The sequence below is a fragment of the Rhincodon typus genome, chromosome 2 (assembly GCF_021869965.1).
Source record: "Rhincodon typus isolate 14 chromosome 2, sRhiTyp1.1, whole genome shotgun sequence".
Lineage (NCBI taxonomy): Eukaryota > Metazoa > Chordata > Chondrichthyes > Orectolobiformes > Rhincodontidae > Rhincodon > Rhincodon typus.
Genome location: NC_063333.1, coordinates 39,591,256 through 39,612,344, shown reverse-complemented (window position 1 = coordinate 39,612,344; position 21,089 = coordinate 39,591,256). Strand labels below are relative to the sequence as shown.

General features: G+C 41.4%; 1 protein-coding gene across 3 annotated transcripts in view; it reads left to right on the top strand.

Moving 5' to 3' along the window:
- Positions 1–21,089, top strand: part of spag6 (sperm associated antigen 6) — a 161,421-nt gene that overhangs the window by 44,640 nt on the left and 95,692 nt on the right. For all 3 annotated transcript variants that reach the window (XM_048617961.1, XM_048617967.1, XM_048617952.1), the window contains exons 3-4: positions 6,689–6,855; positions 8,379–8,562. In XM_048617961.1, coding sequence (XP_048473918.1) covers positions 6,694–6,855; positions 8,379–8,562 — 346 coding nt within the window. In that variant the 5' untranslated portion in view covers positions 6,689–6,693. The remainder of the gene's footprint in view (positions 1–6,688; positions 6,856–8,378; positions 8,563–21,089) is intronic.

Here is a 21,089-nt window from a genome sequence, read left to right as displayed (position 1 = left end):
CTCATCCCGCCCCCTTGACCTGTCCGTCCTCCCTGGACTGACCTATCTCCTCCCTACCTCCCCACCTACACTCACCTTTACTGGCTCCATCCCCGCCTCTTTGACCTGTCTGTCTCCTGTCCACCTATCTTCTCCTCTATCCATCTTCTATCTGCCTCCCCCTCTCTCCCTATTTATTTCAGAACCCCCTTCCCCTCCCCCATTTCTGAAGAAGGGTCTAGGCCAGAAACATCAGCCTTCCTGCTCCTCTGATGCTGCTTGGCCTGCTGTGTTCATCCAGCTCTACACCTTGTTATCTCTGTTCCTCTGCGCCACCAGGATGGAACTTATCTTAGTAGCGACGTCCAATCTGGCTGCCAGGGTCAGATTGCAAACGTCCTCTGCTGATCCTTCAGGAAGAGGACTCCTCTCCTTTACAGGACCTTCAGTTCCTCAACAGAGGTACCACATTTCCTTTCTCTGATGACTTTGGAAAACATACTTGACTGAGCAGGGTAGCTTTGGAATGCTAGCGCCCATCCAGGTGCACCATAGCCTTTTAAATATGATGCTGTTGCTAGGGATGCTGGTCTTCTGCCTTGTATCTGGTGAGTGTTGAGTTGTTCTGGGAATGGCGTATGGGAAGATTGAGATAGAATCGGATGTGAGGGACATCATAGGAATAGGGTTGATAGTTAATGAGGTACTTCTAGCAAGATGTGGCAACAAATTGTGCTGATCTTACTGTGAGAATCCCTCCAAGAAACTCTATGCAACTTGTACTTGGCCAAAAAAAGTAAGATATTTTCCCTTAATTTTCTTTGAGTTCCACTGGCTAATTTTAACAGGTCTTGAAGTTCAAATTTAGAATTTATTCACAAAGAAGGCTCCATTGCTTAAAATCAGCCCATTTCAACCTATAGTCTCAAAACAAAGGAAAGCAAAAAAAAAGAAATCCCAATAATGATCCAGTTACGTGGGTTTTCAGACCATAACTTGCTAAATATGGATAAAACCCCAAAGTGCAGAGTACAGAAGGTAGTAGGAGATTTTAATGTCCATCATCAAGAGTGCTTCAGTAGCATCACCACTGACTGAGCTAGTTAAGCCTTGAAGGGCAAAGCTGGCAGACTGAACTTATAACAGATGGTCAGAGGAGCCAGGCAACAGCAAAGCCTATTTGGCTTCATCTTCTGACATCTACCTGCCATGGATTTATCTCTTCATGATAATATTGATAGGTGTGACTTAGTCCTTATGGAGCCAAAGTACAGTTTTCACACCGAGAACACCCTTTATCAAGTTGTGTGTCACTACCTCAATGTTAAATGGGATAGATTCAGAACAGATCTTAGCTGGACATCCATGACGGGCTGTGAGCCATCATCAGTAACAGAATTGTATTCAACTACAATTTGCGACATAATGACCCAACATATTTCCCACTCTACCATTACCATCAAGCCAGTGGATGAATCTGGATTTAATGAGAAATGTTTGAAGTGTGCAAGAGAGCATGCTAGGAGAAATACAAGACATACCAAAAGTGAGATATCAGCCTGGTGTAGTGAAAACACTTGACAGCATTCTTGCTAAACAACAGAAATAATATACCGTAGACAGAGCTAAATTGTCCCAAAAGGTAACAATCATATTGGAGTTCTGCAGTCTTGCCATAACCATTTGTGGTGGACAATTACACAACCAACAGAAGGAGGAATCTCCATGAACATTGCCATCTTTAATGATGGTGAAACTCACTATGAGTGCAAAAGCGAAGGCTAAAATGTTTACAAACATCTTTAGCTAGGACCGCCTAGTGAATAATTGATCCACTTTAATCACCTCCTGATCTCCGCAGAAACGCAGATGCCAGACTTCAACCTACTTGATTCATTCCAAGTAATATCAAGAAGGCTCCGTTTGCTGACACCATGGAGCAAGCCTGCTGTTCCCTGTGAGCACACATGTGCATTAACAGATATGGCTGTGAACAAGGAGGGCATTGGGGCTGGACCGGGGAGGGTGTAGGAAGGGAGATATTGAGGGGGAGCGGGAGAGAGATTGGACTTTGTGAGAGCGATTGGGCTGGGGATAAGGGGAGAGATCGGGTGGGTAGAGATCCTGCAGGGGCATCGGGTCGGGTTGGGATGAGGGAACAGGTCCGGGGTAAATGGATTCCTCCCCAGCTTCACCTGTTTTACCACCCCCCGCACCATGTCAGATCTCTTTTCCCACCCCTTTGCCTCTTGTCTACTCTCTTGAAAGTAATGACATTTGTTCTATACTGCAGGGATAATATCTGCAGGTAGTATTCTAGCTATGGCCTAGCTCATGCTTTATACAGTGCAGCCTGGTCTATGTATCAGTTGGATGCTGAGTACCCAGTGTCTTTGTAGCAGTAACATAATGATAGTTGCTGGTGCAGCCTGAGGTGCAGCATTGAAATGCACTCTAAATGGATCAGAGATTTATCAGGAGAGGCCTTGGAGGCTGGTACATTGCGGATTCCAGTGTCCATGGACATGGGGTGCAAGTGATTGGTGCCCTTGAAGTGTGCCATGGAGCGTGATGTACAATTAAACAACACACTGGAGGCTCCACAATATTCTAACCCCCAAGTATGGAGGAGCCCGGCACATCACTGCAAAAGATAAGGCTGAAGTATTCATGACAGTCTTCAGCCAGAAGTGCCAAGTGGACGATCCATCTCAGCCTCCCCCAGTGGTCCCCAGAATCACAGATTCTAGTCTTCAACCAATTTGATTCACCAAATGTGAGATCAAGAAATTACTGGAGGCACTGGATGCTGCAAAAGCCATGGGCCCTGACAACATTGCAGTAAAGTACTGTAAACCTGTGCTCCAGACCTTGCTTCACCCGTAGCCAAGCTGTTCCAGTGCAGTGACAACACTAGCATCTACCAGACGGTGTGGAAAATTGCCCAGGTTTGCCCTGTGCACAAAAAGTAGGACAAATTCAACCCAGCCAATTACCACCCCATCCATCTACTCTCAATCATCAGCAAAGTGATAGAAGATGTCATCAACAGTGCTATAAGGCAGCACCTGCTCAATAATAACCTGCTCAGTGACACCCCAGTTTGGGTTCCACAGGGCCATTCAGCTCCTGATCTCATTACAGCTTGATTCAAATATGGACCAGAGATCTGAATTCTGGAGGTGAGGTGAAAGTGCCGGCCCTTGACATCAAGGCCACATTTGACCAAGTGAAACATCAAGAAGCCTTAGCAAAACTGGAATCAGCAGGAATCAGGGGGTAAACTCTGTGTTGGTTAGAATCATATAGCACATAGGACAATCGTTGTGGTCGTTGGAGGTCAGTCATCTCAGCTCCAGAACATCCCTGCAGAAGTTACTCATGGATGTATCCCAGGCCCAAACATCTTCAGCTACCTCATTCCTGACCTTCCCACCATCAAAGACCAGAAGTGGGAATTTTGCCGATGATTGCACAATGTTCAGCACCATTCTCAAGTCCTCAGATTCTGAAGCACTCCATGTTCAAATGCAACAAAAGCTGGACAATATCCAGGCTTGGCTGACAAGTAACGTGCACGTCACACAAATGTTAGGCAATGACTATCTCCAATAAGAGACTACTTAACCATTGCCCCTTGACATTCAAGGGCATTACCATCACTGAGACCCCACTATCAACCTCCTGGGGGTTACTATTCATTAGAAACTCAACTGAACTCACCATATAAATACAATGGCAACAAGAGTAGGTCAAAGGCTAGGTATACTATAGGTATACCTACTGATCCCCCAAAGCCTGTCCTCCACCTACAAGACACAAGTCAGGAGTTCCTGAATGAGTGCAGCTCTAACAATACTCAAGAAGCTTGACATCATCCGGGATGAAGCAGCCACTTGATTGATGCCACATCCATAAGCATCCACTCCCTCCACTACAGACGATTAGTAACAGCAGTGTGTATGATCTACAAGTTGCACTGCAGAGGTCCTTAGACAGCACCTTCCATGCCCATGGTCCCTCCCTCTCTAGAAGGGCAAGGGCACTAGATATATGGGAGCACCACCACCTGCAAGTTCCCCACCAAGTCACTCAACATCCTCAGTTGGAAATATATCACTGTTCCCTCACTGTTGCCAGGTCAAAATCCTGGAATTACCTCCCAAATGGCATTATGGGTCATCCTATAGCACATAGAGTGCAGTGGTTCAAGAAGGAGGCTCACTACCACCTTTTTAGGGGCAACTAGGGATGGGCAATTAATGCTGGCCAGCCAGTAATATTCATATCCCCCAGGAAAATTAGAAAAAAAACTTGCTCTTCTGTCACTTGTTTTGGGTTTTGTGTACACTCCCAGAAGTGTGTTTACTCCTTTTTATTTTTCAGTTTGTCTTATATTACCTTATTTAACCTTATTTCTATCATTTAACCTATCCTTGTTTCTTTATTCAATATTATGACCCCCGCCTTTGAGCTTATCCTCTTCTCTAGCTCATCTAAAAACACTGTAACCAAGAATATTGAGCTGTCATTTCGCTATTCTTTCAGTCATGTTTCAGTTATAGCCATAAAATCATAATCCCATGTGTCAATTGTACTATCAACTCATCTGCTTTATTCCCCAGATTTCTTGCATTGAAGTGTAAAACCAATTAGCACTGTTGAATTCCCTTCTCTATTTCCTTTGTTTCCTTTGCTTTTCAAAGGGGTCTGATGGTTTTCTACCTTCCATTTCCAGCCTTTCTTCTCTCCTTTCTGAATCTGCTGTCAGCTTTCCACCCCGCTGCTAAACCAGTTTAAATTCTTCACAACGGCGTGAGCAAAACCCCTTGTGAAGATATTGGTCCACACCCTGTTGAGATGCAACCTATCTAGCTGGTTTCACCTGCCCCAGATGTGGTCCTCGTGTCTCAGAATTCTGAAGCTATCCATCCTGTACCACCTCTCCAGCCACATATTCATCAGTTTTGTCTTCTTATTTCTGTATAAGAACCATCTCCAACAAGAAAGCATCTAACTATCTCCCTGCAGCATTGCTATTTTGGTTTCCCCTGCGTCAAAGTAGTTGAGGTGATCCTTAATGCAAATCATATGGCTACAAGGGCAGGACAGAGGCTCAGTATTCTGCAACAACTAAGGGACAAATCAGACGTGTGATGAAATATTCTTCATTTACCTAGAAAAATATGTCTCCTACACACTCAGAAAGCTTGACATTATCCAGAACAGAACAGTTCACTTAAGAGGTACCCAGTCAGTGTCCTAAACATTCTCATCATCTACCACTGATGCATTGTGGTAGAGGTGTATGCCACTTATTAGATTCACTGTAGCTACATATCAAGGCTCTTTCAACCTTCCAAACCTACCGCTTCCACCACCCAGAAAAACTAGGTCAGCAGTCGATTGGGAACACCACGATAGGGTGAAGTAGATCAATATTGTCACATTGGCTCAAAGTCTGCCTTGGACAGTACCTTGGATGTATCTTTATAACTTGGACAACAGCAGTTCTAGAAAGCAGTGTATCATCATCTTCTCAGGAGCAATTAGGGACAGCTATTAAAGGCTAGCCATGCCAGTAAGCCCATATACCATAGTTCATTAAACACTGATTCCATTTCCATTATATGCAGTACCATAATTTAGCCTATATTTTGTTTCAAAATAATATTATCTATTCTGAGTTCAATAAAAGGAAAATAATGACTTGTGTTAATGTGTTAACTTGTGTTCACAACTCCAGGACTTTCCAGAAAAAATTTACAGCCAATAAGGTACTTTTGAAATGTCACTTGTGTAATGTTGAAAATGTTGTCATGACACAGATTTTATAGAAAAATCTATTTTTTTTTGTTACTTGCCAATGAATTTCTACCAATTTCCCAAAAGCTATAATGTACAAAATGGTCCAAAGAAGTAGATTTATCAGCTCTATAGGTATGATAGTAGAATACCCAATTCCTTTTGGCTGAAGTATATTTCATTTTGATGATTATTTTAACGTAAACTGTACTGAATCTTGGCCAGATTGCTGAATGAGTGTTAGATTGGAAGTGACTTCTCAGTGGTGGATAGAAAATGGTAACAAAAACAGAAGTTGCTGGGAAAGCTCGGCAGGTCTGGCAGCATCTGTGAAGAAAAAATTGGAGTTAACATTTCGGGTCCAGTGACCCTTCCTCAGAAAATGATGGAAAATGGTCAAACCAGCAATTTCTGTCATTACCTGGAGAACTGGCACTTATGTTGCAATTGAAAGAGAAAATTAATGTTATTGAGTGAATATCTGATTAATTTAAAAAGAAATATTCTGTTATTCAATTTGCTTACAGTATTTTGCTTATCCATTTTTGCAAGATCAAATTTTTCTTATCTTGCCAGCGTATGGCATAAGATGCCTCTCATGGAGAATACAACCCTTATTCTTCTACTTTTAAATTAATTTGGATAACTAAATTGATGTCTTCTGACAATGGTTATTATTACTTTGGTTCTTTTATATTTTTGCTATTTCTCATAACATTTTTCTCTTTAAAAGAACTGTTTCATATCTGCTATTGAGCAAAAAACAATTAACGAAGAAAAGGTTGATGAACAAGCATGATTAAGAAGCAGTGCTTTCTAAGAAATTATAATATTGTAGAATTAAAAAAAAGTGTTGTAGAATAAAACTATAAAATATGATTTTCGTTTTTCATTTTTGTTATAGGTGTGATGTCTCTTTTGAGGCCCCTCTTACTGGATGTGGTTCCAAACATTCAGCAGACAGCAGCTTTGGCACTGGGACGTCTAGCTAATTACAATGATGATCTGGCTGAGGCTGTTGTTAAGGGAGACATTCTTCCGCAGCTTGTGTATTCATTGGCAGAACAAAATGTAAGACATATTTCCTTTGTACAGAAATAAAAAAAAGAGAAAATTGGCATTATCATAAAGGTAGTGCTCTACTCCTCAGAAGAATTACAGTATTTCTTAAAATAAATGCCATGTGATTAAATTCCAACTGAGAGCTAGTCTTGTATATTTTTTTCCCCTGCTGAAGGGATCCCGCTTAAAAACAGCATAAATTGCTTGCATTGAAGAGGCTTTGCACATTGTTTTTTATTATGTCAGGCAGCTGTGAGACAGTGGTTAGCTAGGATCATTGAGGGCACCAGCAGATTAGCGCAGGGTCACAAAAGGCCTATCATACTTTACAGACTGAGGGCAAGTGAAGGAAGCTAATTAGCCAGTTCATGTAGAGTTTAGCTGCACATGCAAGCAATTTGTTTGTCCCTTGGGCAAAACTATCTTCCTGACTTTAAAGTTGGTGATTGTAGTGATGACACATTGTTTCAAAACTGTTTAGGGAAAAATCCAATTAAGTTGCCGTCTTTATACATTTCAAAAAAAGTAATAATTTTTCTCAAAAGAGAAAGGATACACAAGGTACATTAAAGTAAATTGATCATTTATATGTAGGTCCTAAATGGTTTATAGAATTTAACTTCCAGGTAATGAATATGGTGATTCACATTTTGATGCTGCTGATTGTTATTTCTGTCCACATCGTGAAAACTCCAGTTACTTAATCTTGTCATACGATGGTTTTTGTGTTGATTTATATAAAGAAACTAAATTTAATGAAAAGAACGTTTATTATTTGGCTTTCTTTTGATTCAGAACTGCCACATTGGTAGACTCTCAAAGCTTACGCTGCAGCAGATAATCTATCAGCTACAGTCTAAGATTTTGCAATGTAATTTTCATATAGTCATGTTCACCTTTATATTTTTAACAAAGTAGACACGATGGATGAGTATAGTATAATTACGTCAACAGTTGTGCCAGTGTATGGTCTCACAAGCATGGTGAAATAACAGGTGTGCTATTTTATAAGGACAAAAATAGCCCTTTTGAAGAACATTGTCAACGAAACCTTTTTAGATATTGCAAAAAGCCATTTATAAACAAAATATATTTGTGTTATCATGGTATGTCGTAGCGAACAGGAGAGATGCTGGCATGGTGGTAATGTCACAATATTGTGGAACATCTTCAAATCCCAGTGTGACTGCTGGTGGAATTTAAATTCAATGAATGAATAAAATTTGGAATTGAAAGCTGATCTTAGTTATCATCACCATGGAACTATCATTAATTGCTGTAAAACCCCATTTGGTTCATCATTTTCCTCTGCAAAAGAAAATCTGCTGTCTGGCCCTCATGTGATTCTTAACTGCCCTCTGAGATAGGCCACTTAGTTTAATGGATGGGCAACAAATGTCTGCCTTGCGAGTGATGGCCATATTCCATGAAAGAATAAAAGAAACAGGTTTTTTGGAACCACGGGAAAGCATTAAGTAATGCAATGCTTTATTTGGATAAACTACTTACCAAATACTTTTATTTTTATAAAGCGTTTCTACAAGAAAGCAGCAGCGTTTGTGTTGAGAGCTGTAGCTAAACACTCTCCTCAATTAGCCCAAGCAGTGGTGGATTGTGGGGCACTGGATGCGCTGGTGATCTGCCTAGAAGAGTTTGATCCAGGAGTCAAGGAAGCAGCAGCTTGGGCACTGGGATATGTTGCGCGTCACAGTGCAGGTGAGGAATATTTGGACCTGGGCCGTATGCTGAATTTCACATTTTAATGCAGTTAATTCTTGTGAACAGCTATGTTCAGTTTCCACGGTAACACAAAAAAAAGAGAAGCCTGCTTGGCAGCACTTTACTACTGCAAATACGGAGTGCTACTAAAAATGATCTTCTGCAACATTGCAGGTTAGACATGATGAATGTGTCTTATGTTTTGACTTGGTTTAAGCTAAATCTATTTTTACTTCCAACTATCAACAAAAAGACAAAGCTGCTTTTGTTAATCAGATAGCAAGAAACAATGTCTGACTCATTCTGTCTTTAGTCTGCTATACTGGTAATCCACAAATTTGAAATACATATCATTTTTATGGTCAACTGGGGTCAAAGTCAGCTAAAATCTGACCTCCATTTGACAGTAAAAGTTCTGGATGTTGAATGAATACTATTTTTAACTCTGTCTATCTCAGTATAAGTTTCAGACCGATAACGCTTCAGAAGCATACTGTTGTAAACTGTAGATGGACATGGCTATGATGTACTATGTTTTATTTGTACTTTAGATCCACAAAACAAAAAAATCCCCCATCTGCAAAGTCTAATTTCTGCATGTTTATAGGTATAAGTGTGATATTTTCACTCAACCCATTTGCTGACGCTCAGTTGCTATATCCAAATGATAGCCAACAGATCTCTGTGAACAACCTCTGTAATAACTGTGATTTTTTAGCCCAATTTTTATTCAGGGTGGGAGTGGATGGAAATTTTATGTGAGTTTGTATCGGAGGCTATCAGCATTTAGTTGTCGGAACCCATTTAAAGCAAAAGGTGACAGCTGGCTGAAGGAGGGAGATGAAAATCAGGCATCCTACAGGCCAACTTCAGAATGAGACTACAGCATATTTAGAAAGGAATGGTCCGTAGTCTCCTTACTCCCAGTAAGGAGATGCTTGGAAGAGCAACGAAAGCAGATGAATGCTCCAGTAAAGAAATGATTGGCAATTTACCTAAGTGGCCTTGATTACTTCTGGTAGGTTCACCTGATGGGGACCATGGCAGGCTACCCAATGCATGAGCAGGTTAAAATTCCATTTCCATGTGTCTTATAGGATTCTGGTTTTCATTTATTAATGCAACATCAGCAAAGTTTCATGGAACTTTCCTGCACCATGAAAGGTCAGCTGTGTTGAAAGCACACATCAGCTAGAACAGACCAGGAAATAGAACAAGTCTATTTTAGCTGATGTCCTACCCCTTTCCTGCCAGTAGCGGAGAGCTAAAATCATTCTGTTGTGCTCTAATTTTGTAAATAGCTTTAGAATATATAAAGATAGAGAAATTCACCCCTCATTTGCTTATTTTACAAACCTGGTCTGCACAACCTTCAGCTGCCAATTGGATCAAGTGCTCTATAGTCCGTCAGCAACACAGGGTCTCTGATTATCCTAATCAAGGGGCTGTGAATGTTCCACTCACTTTTTCCATTACTGGATCAGCTAAAATAGCAATTCTTGAAGGGACTGCTTAATATTGTCTCATAAGATGTAAGTTATACTGTTTGAAGTGGAAACAGTATAGTAGGAACAGGTGTGTTACTCCTGGCTGTATAGAAATGCTTTGAGCAGTTGTTAGTCCCTTGCTTTCACTCACCTTGCCCACTTTTAGGCTGTTCATAGTGTCCCTGTAACTGGTTGCCAGGATGCTTGAGCAAGTGCTCAGCTGTGATTTTCCTTGGATTTTCCTTCTTCCTATTCAGAGACATTGCAGTTTATGCTTTTTTCTCCTGATCTAGTCTTAAATGGAAATAACATAACTGCTTGGTTTCTCTCCACTAAATGCAGTTAGATAAGGCTGAGTAGACAAATATGTATCTTCTTGTCCAATGTTTGTCTATTTGTATAAATACGGTGCTGAAGGGTTTGCATTTCTCCTCCTGAGGTCCCACCATTGCAGAAGCCAAAGAAATTCACTCCATGTAATATCAACAAACATTGCATACAACAAAGGCTACGCATCCTTACAAATTCCTGTTTACAGAGCTGAAGACTTGTGCTCCAGACCTAGGTGCACCTGCAGTCATCCTCTTCCAGTAGAGCTATAACACTAGTATCCGGCTAAAAAGTGGAAAATTGTCTAGGTACATCTTTACAAACATGTGGTCATGGAAAAAGAATAGGCCACTTAGCCCTTCAAGTCTGCTTTGCCATTCAATCAGATCATGGTTGCTCTGATTTTAACCTCAGCTCTACATTCCTGGATACCCCCTGTAATTTTTTATCCCCTTGGTAATTAAGAATCTGTCCACCTCTTTCCTAAATATACTTCAAGATTCTGCATCAACAGCCTTTTGAGGAAGGGAATACCAAAGATTCACAACTCTAAGAGAAAAAAAAATTCCTTAACTCCGTCTTAAATGGATAACCTCTTACTTTTAAACTAATGCTCGTAGACCTAGATTCTCCCACAAAAAGAGACATCCTTTCCACATCCAACCAGTCAAGTCCCCTCAGGATCTTACATATTTCAATTAAGTAACCACTCAGTTTTCTAAATTGTTGAGGATACAGATCTCGCCGGTTTAGCCTTTTCTCATAAGGCACTCATTCCAGGCATTAGTCTAGTAAACCTTCTCTGAACTGCTTCCAACGTATTAACATCCTTCCATAAATACAGTATTTATGACCAGTATTGTACACAGTGCTGTAGATGCAGTCTCATCAATGCCCTAAATAACTGAAGCATAACCTCCCCAACCTTGCATTCAATTCCCCTCACAATAAAATTTTAATTAGTTTCCTGATTACTCACTACCTGCATACTAATCTTCTTTGATTCATGCACTTGAACAGCCAGACCCCTCTACATTTCCATGCTTCCACAAAATGCAGGAAATTCAAATCGGCCAACTAACACCCAATCAGCTTACTCTCAAATATTAACCAAGTCTTGGAAGTGATTATCAACAGTGCTATTGAACAGCTCCTTATTCACTGATAATCTGTCTGCCAGTTCTCAGTTTGAATTCTGGAAGGACTATTTGATTCCAGTCCTCATTACAACTTTGGCCCAAACATGGGGCGGCACGGTGGCTCAGTGGTTAGCACTGCTGCCTCACAGCACCAGGGACCCGGGTTCAATTCTACCCTCGGGCGACTGTGTGGAGTTTGCACATTCTCCCCGTGTCTGCATGGGTTTCCTCCGGGTACGCCGGTTTCCTCCCACAGTCCAAAGATGTGCAGGTTAGGTGGATTGGCTAAGCTAAATTGCCCGTAGTGTTCAGGGGTCTGTAGATTAGGTGGGTTATAGGGGGATGGGCCTGGGTGGGATGTTCCAAGGGTTGGTGTGGACTTGTTGGGCCGAAGGGCCTGTTTCCACACTGTAGGGATTCTATGATTCTATGAACAAAAAAGCTAAATTCCAGAGGTGTGAATGACAGGCCTTGACATCAATACAACTTTTTTGATTTGTTTTAATTTGATTTATTATTGTCACATCTACCCAGGTACAGTGACAAGTTCTGTTTTCCATGCAACACAGGCAGATCATACCATACAAAGTTCATAGTGCGATAGAACAGGTGAGGAATACAATGTTATGGCTGCAGAGAAGGTGCACAAAAAGCAAGAGCAATATTAGATTTGAAATTTGAGACTTCCATTCAAAAGTCTACTAACAGTGGGGAAGAAACTGTTCTTGAATCTGTTGGTACATGTGTTTAAGCTTTCGTATCTTCTGCCTGATGGAAGAGGTCAGAAGAGAGTATAACTGGGGTGAAAGGGACTTTGATGTTGCCTGCCTTTCTGAGGCAGTGAGAAGTATAGATGGAGTCAATTGATGGAGGGTTGGCTTGCGTGATGGACTGGGCTGTGTTCACAACTCTCTGTAGTTTATTACAGTCCTGGACAAAGCAGTTGCCATACCAAGCCACAATGCATCGAGATGGAATACTTTCTGTGGTGTGACTGTAAAAGTTCCTAAGTCCTTATGGACATTGTAAATTTTCTCAGCCTTCTGAGGAAGTAGAAGCATCATTGGGCCTTCTTGACCGTCACATCAACGTGGGTGGTCCAGGACAGATTGTTGGTGATAGTCACTCCTAGGAACTTGACGCTGTTGACCATTTCCACCTCAGCACTGTTCATGTAGATAGGAACGTGCCCTCCACCTCGCTTCCTGAAGTCAATAACCAGCTGTTTAGTTTTGCTGATGTTGAGAGAGAGTGTATTATCTTTAACAGGTTACCAGGCATTCTGTCTCTTTCCTGTATCTGCCTCATCATTGTTTGAGATCCGGCCTACGGTGGTGGTGTTGTCAGCAAACCTGTAGATGGAGTTAGGATGGAATTTGGCCACACAGTCATGAGTGTAGAGGGAGTACAGAAAGGGGCTGAGTACGCAGCCTTGCGGGGTGGGTAGTGCTGTTGAGGATTGTAGTGGAGAAGGTGCTGTTGCTTATCTTCACTGATTGCGATCTGTGGGTCAGCAAGTTGAGGATCCAGTTGCAGAGGGTGGAGCAGTGACCTAGGTCTTGGAGTTTGGAGATTAGTTTGTTTTAGGATTACAATATTGAAGGTGGAGCTGTAGTCAATAAGTAGAAGCCTGATGGAGGTATCCTTGTTATCCACATGTTCCAGGAATGAGTAGAGAATCCCTACAGTGTGGAAGCAGGCCATTTGGCCCATTGAGTCCATACCTTTCCTCAAAAGAGCGTCTGGCCAGACCCCTACCCTGTCCCTGTAACCCTGCATTTTCCCCTGGCAATCCACTTAACCCACACATCCCTGGACACTATGGGCAATTTAGCATGGCCAGTCCACCTAACCTGCACATCTTTAGACTGTGGGAGGATACCGGAGCACCCAGAGGAAACCCATGCAGACACGGGGAGAATGTGCAAACTCCACACAGACAGTCACCTGAGGCTGGAATCGAACCTGGGTCCCTGGTGCTGTGAGGCAGCCGTGCTAACCACTGAGCCACCGTGCCGCCCAAGGGGCCTAGGGAGATGGCATCTGCCAAGAACCTATTGCTATGTTAGGTGAATTGCAAGGGGTCAAGGCAAGCTGGAAGGCTGGTGTTGATGTAAGCGATGACTAACCTCTCGAAGCACTTCATAATTGTGGAGGTCAGAGCCGCTGGGCGGTAATTGTTGAGGCATGTTGCATGAGTTTTCTTTGGTACCAGGATGATGGTAGTCTTCTTGAAGTAGGTGGGGACTTCAGATTGAAGCAAGGAGAGTTTAAAGATGATAACAAATGCTCCCGCCAACTGGTCTGCACAGGATCTGAGTGCACAGCCGGGGATTCCATCTGGGCCAGTCGCTCTCCATGGGTTCACTGTCAAGAAGGCCGACCTGACATCTGCAGTGATGATTGAGGGAACAGGTGAATCCGAGGCTGTCAGGGCAGGTAACAGCATTTCACCGACCTTCCATTTTGAACCATGTGTAAAATACATTGAGCGCATCAGGGAGGGATGTATTTTTGTCTGCATCCTGTTCTGCTTCACTTTATAGCCTGTTATGTCATGTAGGTCTTGCCACAAATGGTGGGTATCCTTGTGGTTAGTTTGGGTCTCTAACTTAGTCCAGTATTGCCTCTTGGCATCTCCAATGGCTTTATGAAGGTTATATCTGGGTTTCCTGTAAAGGTCAGGGTTATCTGACTTGAACACCGCACATCTGGTCTTCAGTAGGCAATGGATTTCCCAGTTCATCTATGGTTTCCGGTTGGAGAACATACAGATTGACCTCTTTAGCATGCAGTCCTTGATGCACTTGCTAATAAAGTTTGTAACAGTAGTGGCGTACTCATCTGACTTGGCCACTGAATTCTTGGTATGGATCAGTCCACCAATTCTAAGCAGTCCCACAGAAGCTCTTCCACTGCCTCAGACCATGATGGTATGTGATATAAATGAGCCCTAGTTAAATTGAAATCAGTGGGAGTGGGCAAACTCTTTCATTAGCTAAACAGAAAAATAGAAAATACGAACAGGAATAGGCCATTCGGCCCTTTGAACATGCTGCACCATGCACTATGATCATGACTGATCATCCTACTCATTTTCCTGTTCCCACTTTTGCTCCCTTTATCCCTTTAGCCCTAATAACTACATCTATCTTGGTCTCAACCATTCTCCCTGGCAGAGAACTCCAAAGGCTCACCACTTTGAGTGAAGAAATTTATTCTCTTCTCAGTTCTAAGTGGCCTGCTATGTATCATTTAGATTGTGACCCTCAGTTCTGGATTTTTCGGTCATCGTGAACTTCCTGCATTTACCCTGTCTTGATCTGTTAGAATTTTATAGGTTTCCATGAGATCTCCCCTCATTGTTCTAAACTCCAGTGAATATCATCCTAACTGATCCAACCTCTCTTCATGCATCAGTTCTGCCATCTGAGGAATCAGTTTCTTAAACTTTTGTTGTACGCTCTCCATAGTAGGAACATTCTTCCTCAGATAAGAAAACCAAAACTGCACAGCATACTCCAGATCTGGTGTCACCAAAGCCCTGTACAATTGCAGCAAGACATCCTTGCTGTTGTAGTCCAATGATCTTGCTATGAAGGCCAACATGCTAATTGCTTTCTTCACCAGTTGCTGCACCTGAAAGCTTACTTTCAATGACTGGTACACAAGGACATCTAGGTCTCGTTGCACTTCTCTCTTTCCCAATCTATCACCATGCAGATAATTATACACCTTTCTGTTTTTGCAACCAAAGTGGATAATCCTACATTTGTCTACATTATACTTGGTCTGCCATGCATTTACCTACTCGCTCAACTTATCCAAATCACACTGAAGCATCCCTGGATCCTACTCACAGTTCACCTCCCATCAAGCTTTGTGTTGTCTGCAAACTTGAAGATATAGGGCTAGCTTCACACCTAAGACAAAAGAAAATGATTTTGGTTATTTGAATCCAATCATCTTGGCTCCAGGACATCAGCATAGTAGTTCTTCAGAGTTGTGCCCTATGTCTGACCATTCTTCGGTTACTTCATTAACGACCAACCCTTCTTCATAAGCTTAGAAGTGGGGTGTTTACTATTGACAGACTGTGGTTGGTTCCATTTGTAACTCTCCAGATAAAAGGACAGTCTATGGCTCCAAATAGCAAAACCTGCAGAACATTCACACTTGAAGCTGATGTGACCAAAATCCCTGTTGTCTCAAAATTGCTAAGCAATAACCATCTCCAACAAAAGTCTAAATACCCACACTTAACTGTGACACTACTTTCATTAAGTCCCCCATCATATATATCCTAGTAGCCACATCACTATTGTACAAAAACCTAACTGAACAAACTACTGTGGCTACAAGAGCGGATCAGATGCTGGGTATTCTCCGGCAAGTCACTCTGCTCTTAACTCTCTACAATGTTCGCAAGGCAAAATGGAAAATTCTCCACTTCCTTGGATGAGTGTTCAAGTACGGTCAAGAAACTCAACACCGTGCAGGACAAAGCAGTCTGCTTAAACATTCATTATCTCCCTCATTAACCCACCATAGTGACAGATGAGTAGAGGTGAATGTGTCCTGGTTTCTTCAACAGCCATTCCCAAACTTCTATCACATAAAAGGAACAATGCAGAAAGCTTGAGATTACAGGCCCAGCTAGAAATTTCCCTCCAAATTACGCATTGTCCTGGCTAGGAAATATATCATTGTTCCTTTATTGTCACTGGGTCAAAATCATGAAACTCCCTTTTAATAGCACTAGGTGTTAGCGTGGTTTAGAATACAGACAAGAGATTTGGATAATTTAACATTTAAAGAGGATGAATGATGGGAGACAGGGAAGGAGTGTTTTGAATTAGTTAATTCCATAGGTAACTAAGATATAGATGAGGGATTTAGCTGAAGAAGAACAAGGTAGGAATAGAGTCAGGCAATAATACTGAGATGGAATTTGTTACTGATGGCAGCAACATGATGGGAAGCTCATGTCAGGATCAAGTATTTTACCAAGATTCTGATTGTTCCAGTCAGATTGAGGAGTCCGTAGAATTGTGGTAATATCCTTGGACTAGCAATCCAGAACGAATGTTCTGGGGATACATCCCACCATGGCAGATGATGAAATTTGAATTCAATAAAAAAATCCGGAAGTTGGCCTAATGGTGGTCCCTAAATAAAAAACCAGAAGAACTGTGGATGCTGTAAATCAGGAACAAAAACAGAAGTTGCTGGGAAAGCTCAGCAGGTCTGGCAGCATCTGTGAAGAGAAATCAGAGTTAACTTTTCAGTTCTGGTGACCCTTCCTCAGTTCTGAGCTTTTCCAGCAACTTCTGTTTTCGTTAATGGTGACCCTGGTTGTTGTTTTAAAAAAAACCCATCAGGTTCACTAATGTCCTTTAGGGAAGGAAATCAGCCTTCCTTACCTGTGACTTTATACCCATAGCAATGCAGTTGACTCTTAGGATGAGCAATTAATGCTGGCCTAGCCAGTGACGCCGTCATTCTGTGAATGAATTCATAAAAAATACATTCAATAGTTGGGAACAGAAATTGTCATGAGAACCAAAGATATCTGCTTGATCTTCCCAATGTTTAGCTGGAGGAATTTTCTACTCATGCAGTACTGGACGTCAGACATGCAGTGAGGCAATTTAGAGACTGGAGGTGGTGATGATATAGAGTTAAATGTTATCAGCTGACACTGTCAGGACAATTTCAGTCAAATTATCTCATAGCTACAGGTTTGTGATGTAGTTTCTTGAAATCCAAATCCCTGGAACACATTCCACAGATCCTTATGATTCACGAAATCAGATTCGTTGGTCAGGCTGATAAATGCAATGAAAAGATCCTTGTGATGTTCTTGACATTTTCCTTAGATTTGTCTGGCTACAAAGACTGTGTCAGAGGTTCCTCTGGAACATCAAAAGCCACTCTATGTCTCTGAGGAAAAGTCAACCAGCTTTGATGATCTCATATAGAATACCATCAGGCTACAGGCTCTGTTGTTTTTCATCATTTGATTGCATATTACAGTTGTCCTGTTGATGGTCCACCCACGGATTCTACCAGAGGGTGCTGGAGGATAGTGTGGAGAGCATTACGGTGGTACGTGGTTGTGTTCTTGGAAATATTCTTTCCAGCATTGATGGATGGCATTGCCAACCTTAAGAGGACAGGCACTGCATCATCTTGTGAGTGAAGGGGACCTGTCCATTTAACCGTTGTCAATTGATGGCACGAGTGCTTTCAAAAAAGCTTTGCATCTCAAGATGTTCTGTATACGGTTGCATCTAACGTGCTTTCTCTTTCACCAATATGATTTTTATCTTCTGGATTTGCCTTGGGTGCCAGCCTCTACCTGTTGGAAATAAGGGCTGTTCATATTTCTTCCAGGAAGCCACATATTTCTGTATCATTTTTGTCAAAGCAGTCCTGATGATAATGTTTCAATAAACACAAAAGTCAAGTACAGCTGATTTTTTTTAGTCCCAAAATTGAGTTGGATATGTGAGAATTTTCCAGTTTGATTGTGAATTATGTTTGGAATTCCTGTCTTTGATCAGGCTACTTTAGGGTTGAAACATTGATCTTCTTTCCATCGAACGTTTAAGTCCCTAACTTGTCTTTCTACAAGGTGATTGGTCAACAAATCAAAGATCTGTCCAGCCTGAAAGTATTGAATGATCCAGACATCAATTAGATCTTTGACTTGAACACTGACATAATCAAAGATGCCAATACTTTAGTCTAGGATGCCTCAATGTGGTTTTATAGTTGCTGTTTTGATGGACAGAGTGTTTGTTACAATGAGGCCATGCTGAACACATGGACGACACCATTTTCTTTGGCTTTCCTTATTTTCCCAATGGTTCGTGCCCAGCCTGCCATTAAAATCTCCCAGAAAGATAGTTTTTTTTTGGGATGACAATGAAGACTTGATCAAGCTTAGATAAAACTTTACTTTGGCATCTTCTTTTGAGTCAAGGATTGGATCAAAGTTGATGATGTTGGCATACTGACTATGGCTCCACTGTAAGTGAAGTCTCGTGAGCCATTCATTTATACTTGTGGGGAGTTCTGGAAGTGCATTGAAGATCCAATTCCAGATGGCAAAACCAACTCTATGGATGTGAAGTTTGCTGCCAACCTTTCCTTTTCAGCAGAAGGTTTAACTCCCTGCTCGTTACTTCAGTTCTTTCTCCCCAGGGTTCATGTGAGGATGGTGAGGAAAGTGGGACAACCTATTTGTAGAGGTCAATTCTTTTAGCTTCTTCATGTTTTGAGATAAGCAAAAAGTATCCTGAAGAGGGTTGCTTGGTCATGGGCGCTGGTACCTAAGGACCCCTCTGTACCAATATGGGTGTCCAACAACATTCATGAATCTGTTGCCTGTATGCAGAATCTTAACTAGGGACTCCAAAGTTCACAGCCTATCATGATTGTCACAGGGCTTAATAAGTGGGCCCTGTTAGAAGACTGCATGTGACTTTATTTAACACGAGAACTTCCGTGCACTGTCATTGTCTGCAAAGTCTTGACCAGTTGGTGGTCTGATCTCAGTACTTGTCAAGTTGGGATGATTGGACCATGTTACCACCTTTGCAGCTGCTGAGATACCATCCATAGATAGCCACTTAATGTAGTTGAGAGGCTTGAATGTCACTGACTTGACAGTCACTGAATGATTCTGTTGGAGATCCTTGCTCTTGTCAGGGGCACCTATGGTGACAAGTTTGGGGTAACTGGAAAGGAAATGTCAGACAAAGTGAGGGTCTGTAAAGTCTTCACTGGCAGAACAGGGAAGAATAGGAAAAGTGTCACAAATTCATATCAATAGTAGCCTTCACGGTGAATTACAGTACATATTTAAGGTTATAACATTGCAGCGATATGGGGATAGAGAGGGCTTTGGGACCTACTGGATTGCTTTGAAAAAATGGCAGACTTGGTGGACTGATTAGCCTCTGGTCTTGTGCTGTGATTCTAGGTGGGAATACCCTCACCTCATGTACTGCTGTGGTTCGAGAAGCTGGCTCTTCACAAGGGTAATTAAAGCTGGGTGTAAATTTTGGTTTGACAGCAATGCTGGTAATGTTATAATTGGAGTACAAGATACTATTTATCAGCAACGGAACAGAGTGGTACTCCATAATTGATAGTTTCAGTTATGAGATCTTATAAAATAAAAGGTGATATTATTTAGAGAACAGGCTGGATTAGTAAAAATTGTTATACTTCGTTTTATTTCAAATTTTCAGCATTTGAATCCTCATTTCTATATTCAGATTATTGTTTTCTTTGTTCAATTATGCTATGGATGTTGCAAAGCTTCAAAGCCAAAGTGTACATTGATCCAACGAAAGTGTTTGAAACTTTGTGGTATGTTTCACTTCTACCATAAGCTTGTCAGATTTGTACTGAATTGAAATCTTTTAAGTTATTTTTTTCCTCTCTTAAGGTCAAATATTTGGCCTGACTGTGTTTATATTTATACTTTTGCTGTAGAAAACAAATTTAGTTATGCACAACATTGGTCTTATACGAAAAGTTGGAGGTTTCTAAAATAACTGTGATCAACTGTAAAATTTTGAAAGCTGTACCAGTTTGCTGACACCCTTAAATGTGAGAAAAAATCGAGGCTATGTTATGTTATAAAGTGGAGATCAACCCCTCCCTCCCCGAAAGCTAAAACCGAAACACCCAAAGAGGAGCACCTCGCACTATAATCTGTAAAAGGAGTGTGAGAAGTGGTGTAACCTGCCTTGCAGCAACTTCTAGTGGTTAAATAAAGCAAATCCCTAACACTCACTTTACAATCAACAAGTAACAATTTATTTATCTAACTCTAACAGTGAACAAATTAACTAAATTGTTAACAACCAAATAAATTCCTTCTAACCACTAACTATTCCCAAATAAAGCATATGCTGTTCCAATAAATACAAGTCCCACTTATATAAAATTTAAAAAGTAGAATTTAGTCTCTTGAAATTACAGCCAGGTTATGTGTCTTCTGGAATGTTCTGTGCCTTCTCCATCGAAAGTTCTGTCAGGAATCTTAACTAGTTGTGCTGTAGGTACCTTTTGATTTAGATGATGCTTTCTCTAAAACTTAGAGAAGACTGTGAGAGCCAGTGATTCTCCCTTGATAGCTGAGAGTTGTTAACTATGGCAGATGGCAGTTCGCTCTCCTGTCTTTGCCCAACTGCCCCTTCTTTTATGCACTTGATGACATATCAGTTTCTTACAATAGGATTGGTCCTATGTTGTCAAAACCATCAGATTTTAAATATAATTGTTTTTTGGTATCTAAGTGCCTGGTTCAAATTGATTGGCTAAATTCAAAAGTTGTTGTCTTGGTATCAAAACAAACTGCTGCTTGGCCTGCTAACTGTATAGCCTTTTTATACAAATGTTTCAATTTGGGTGCTCTCTGTACTTGCACACTTTAAAGTGGCTTAGACTTTTTTAAAATCTCGAAGCATAGAAAAAACACAACATCTTTTAAAGGGACCATGCAATGCTCCCCCCCCCACCTAGCATTTTACAAACACTAAATGCAAAT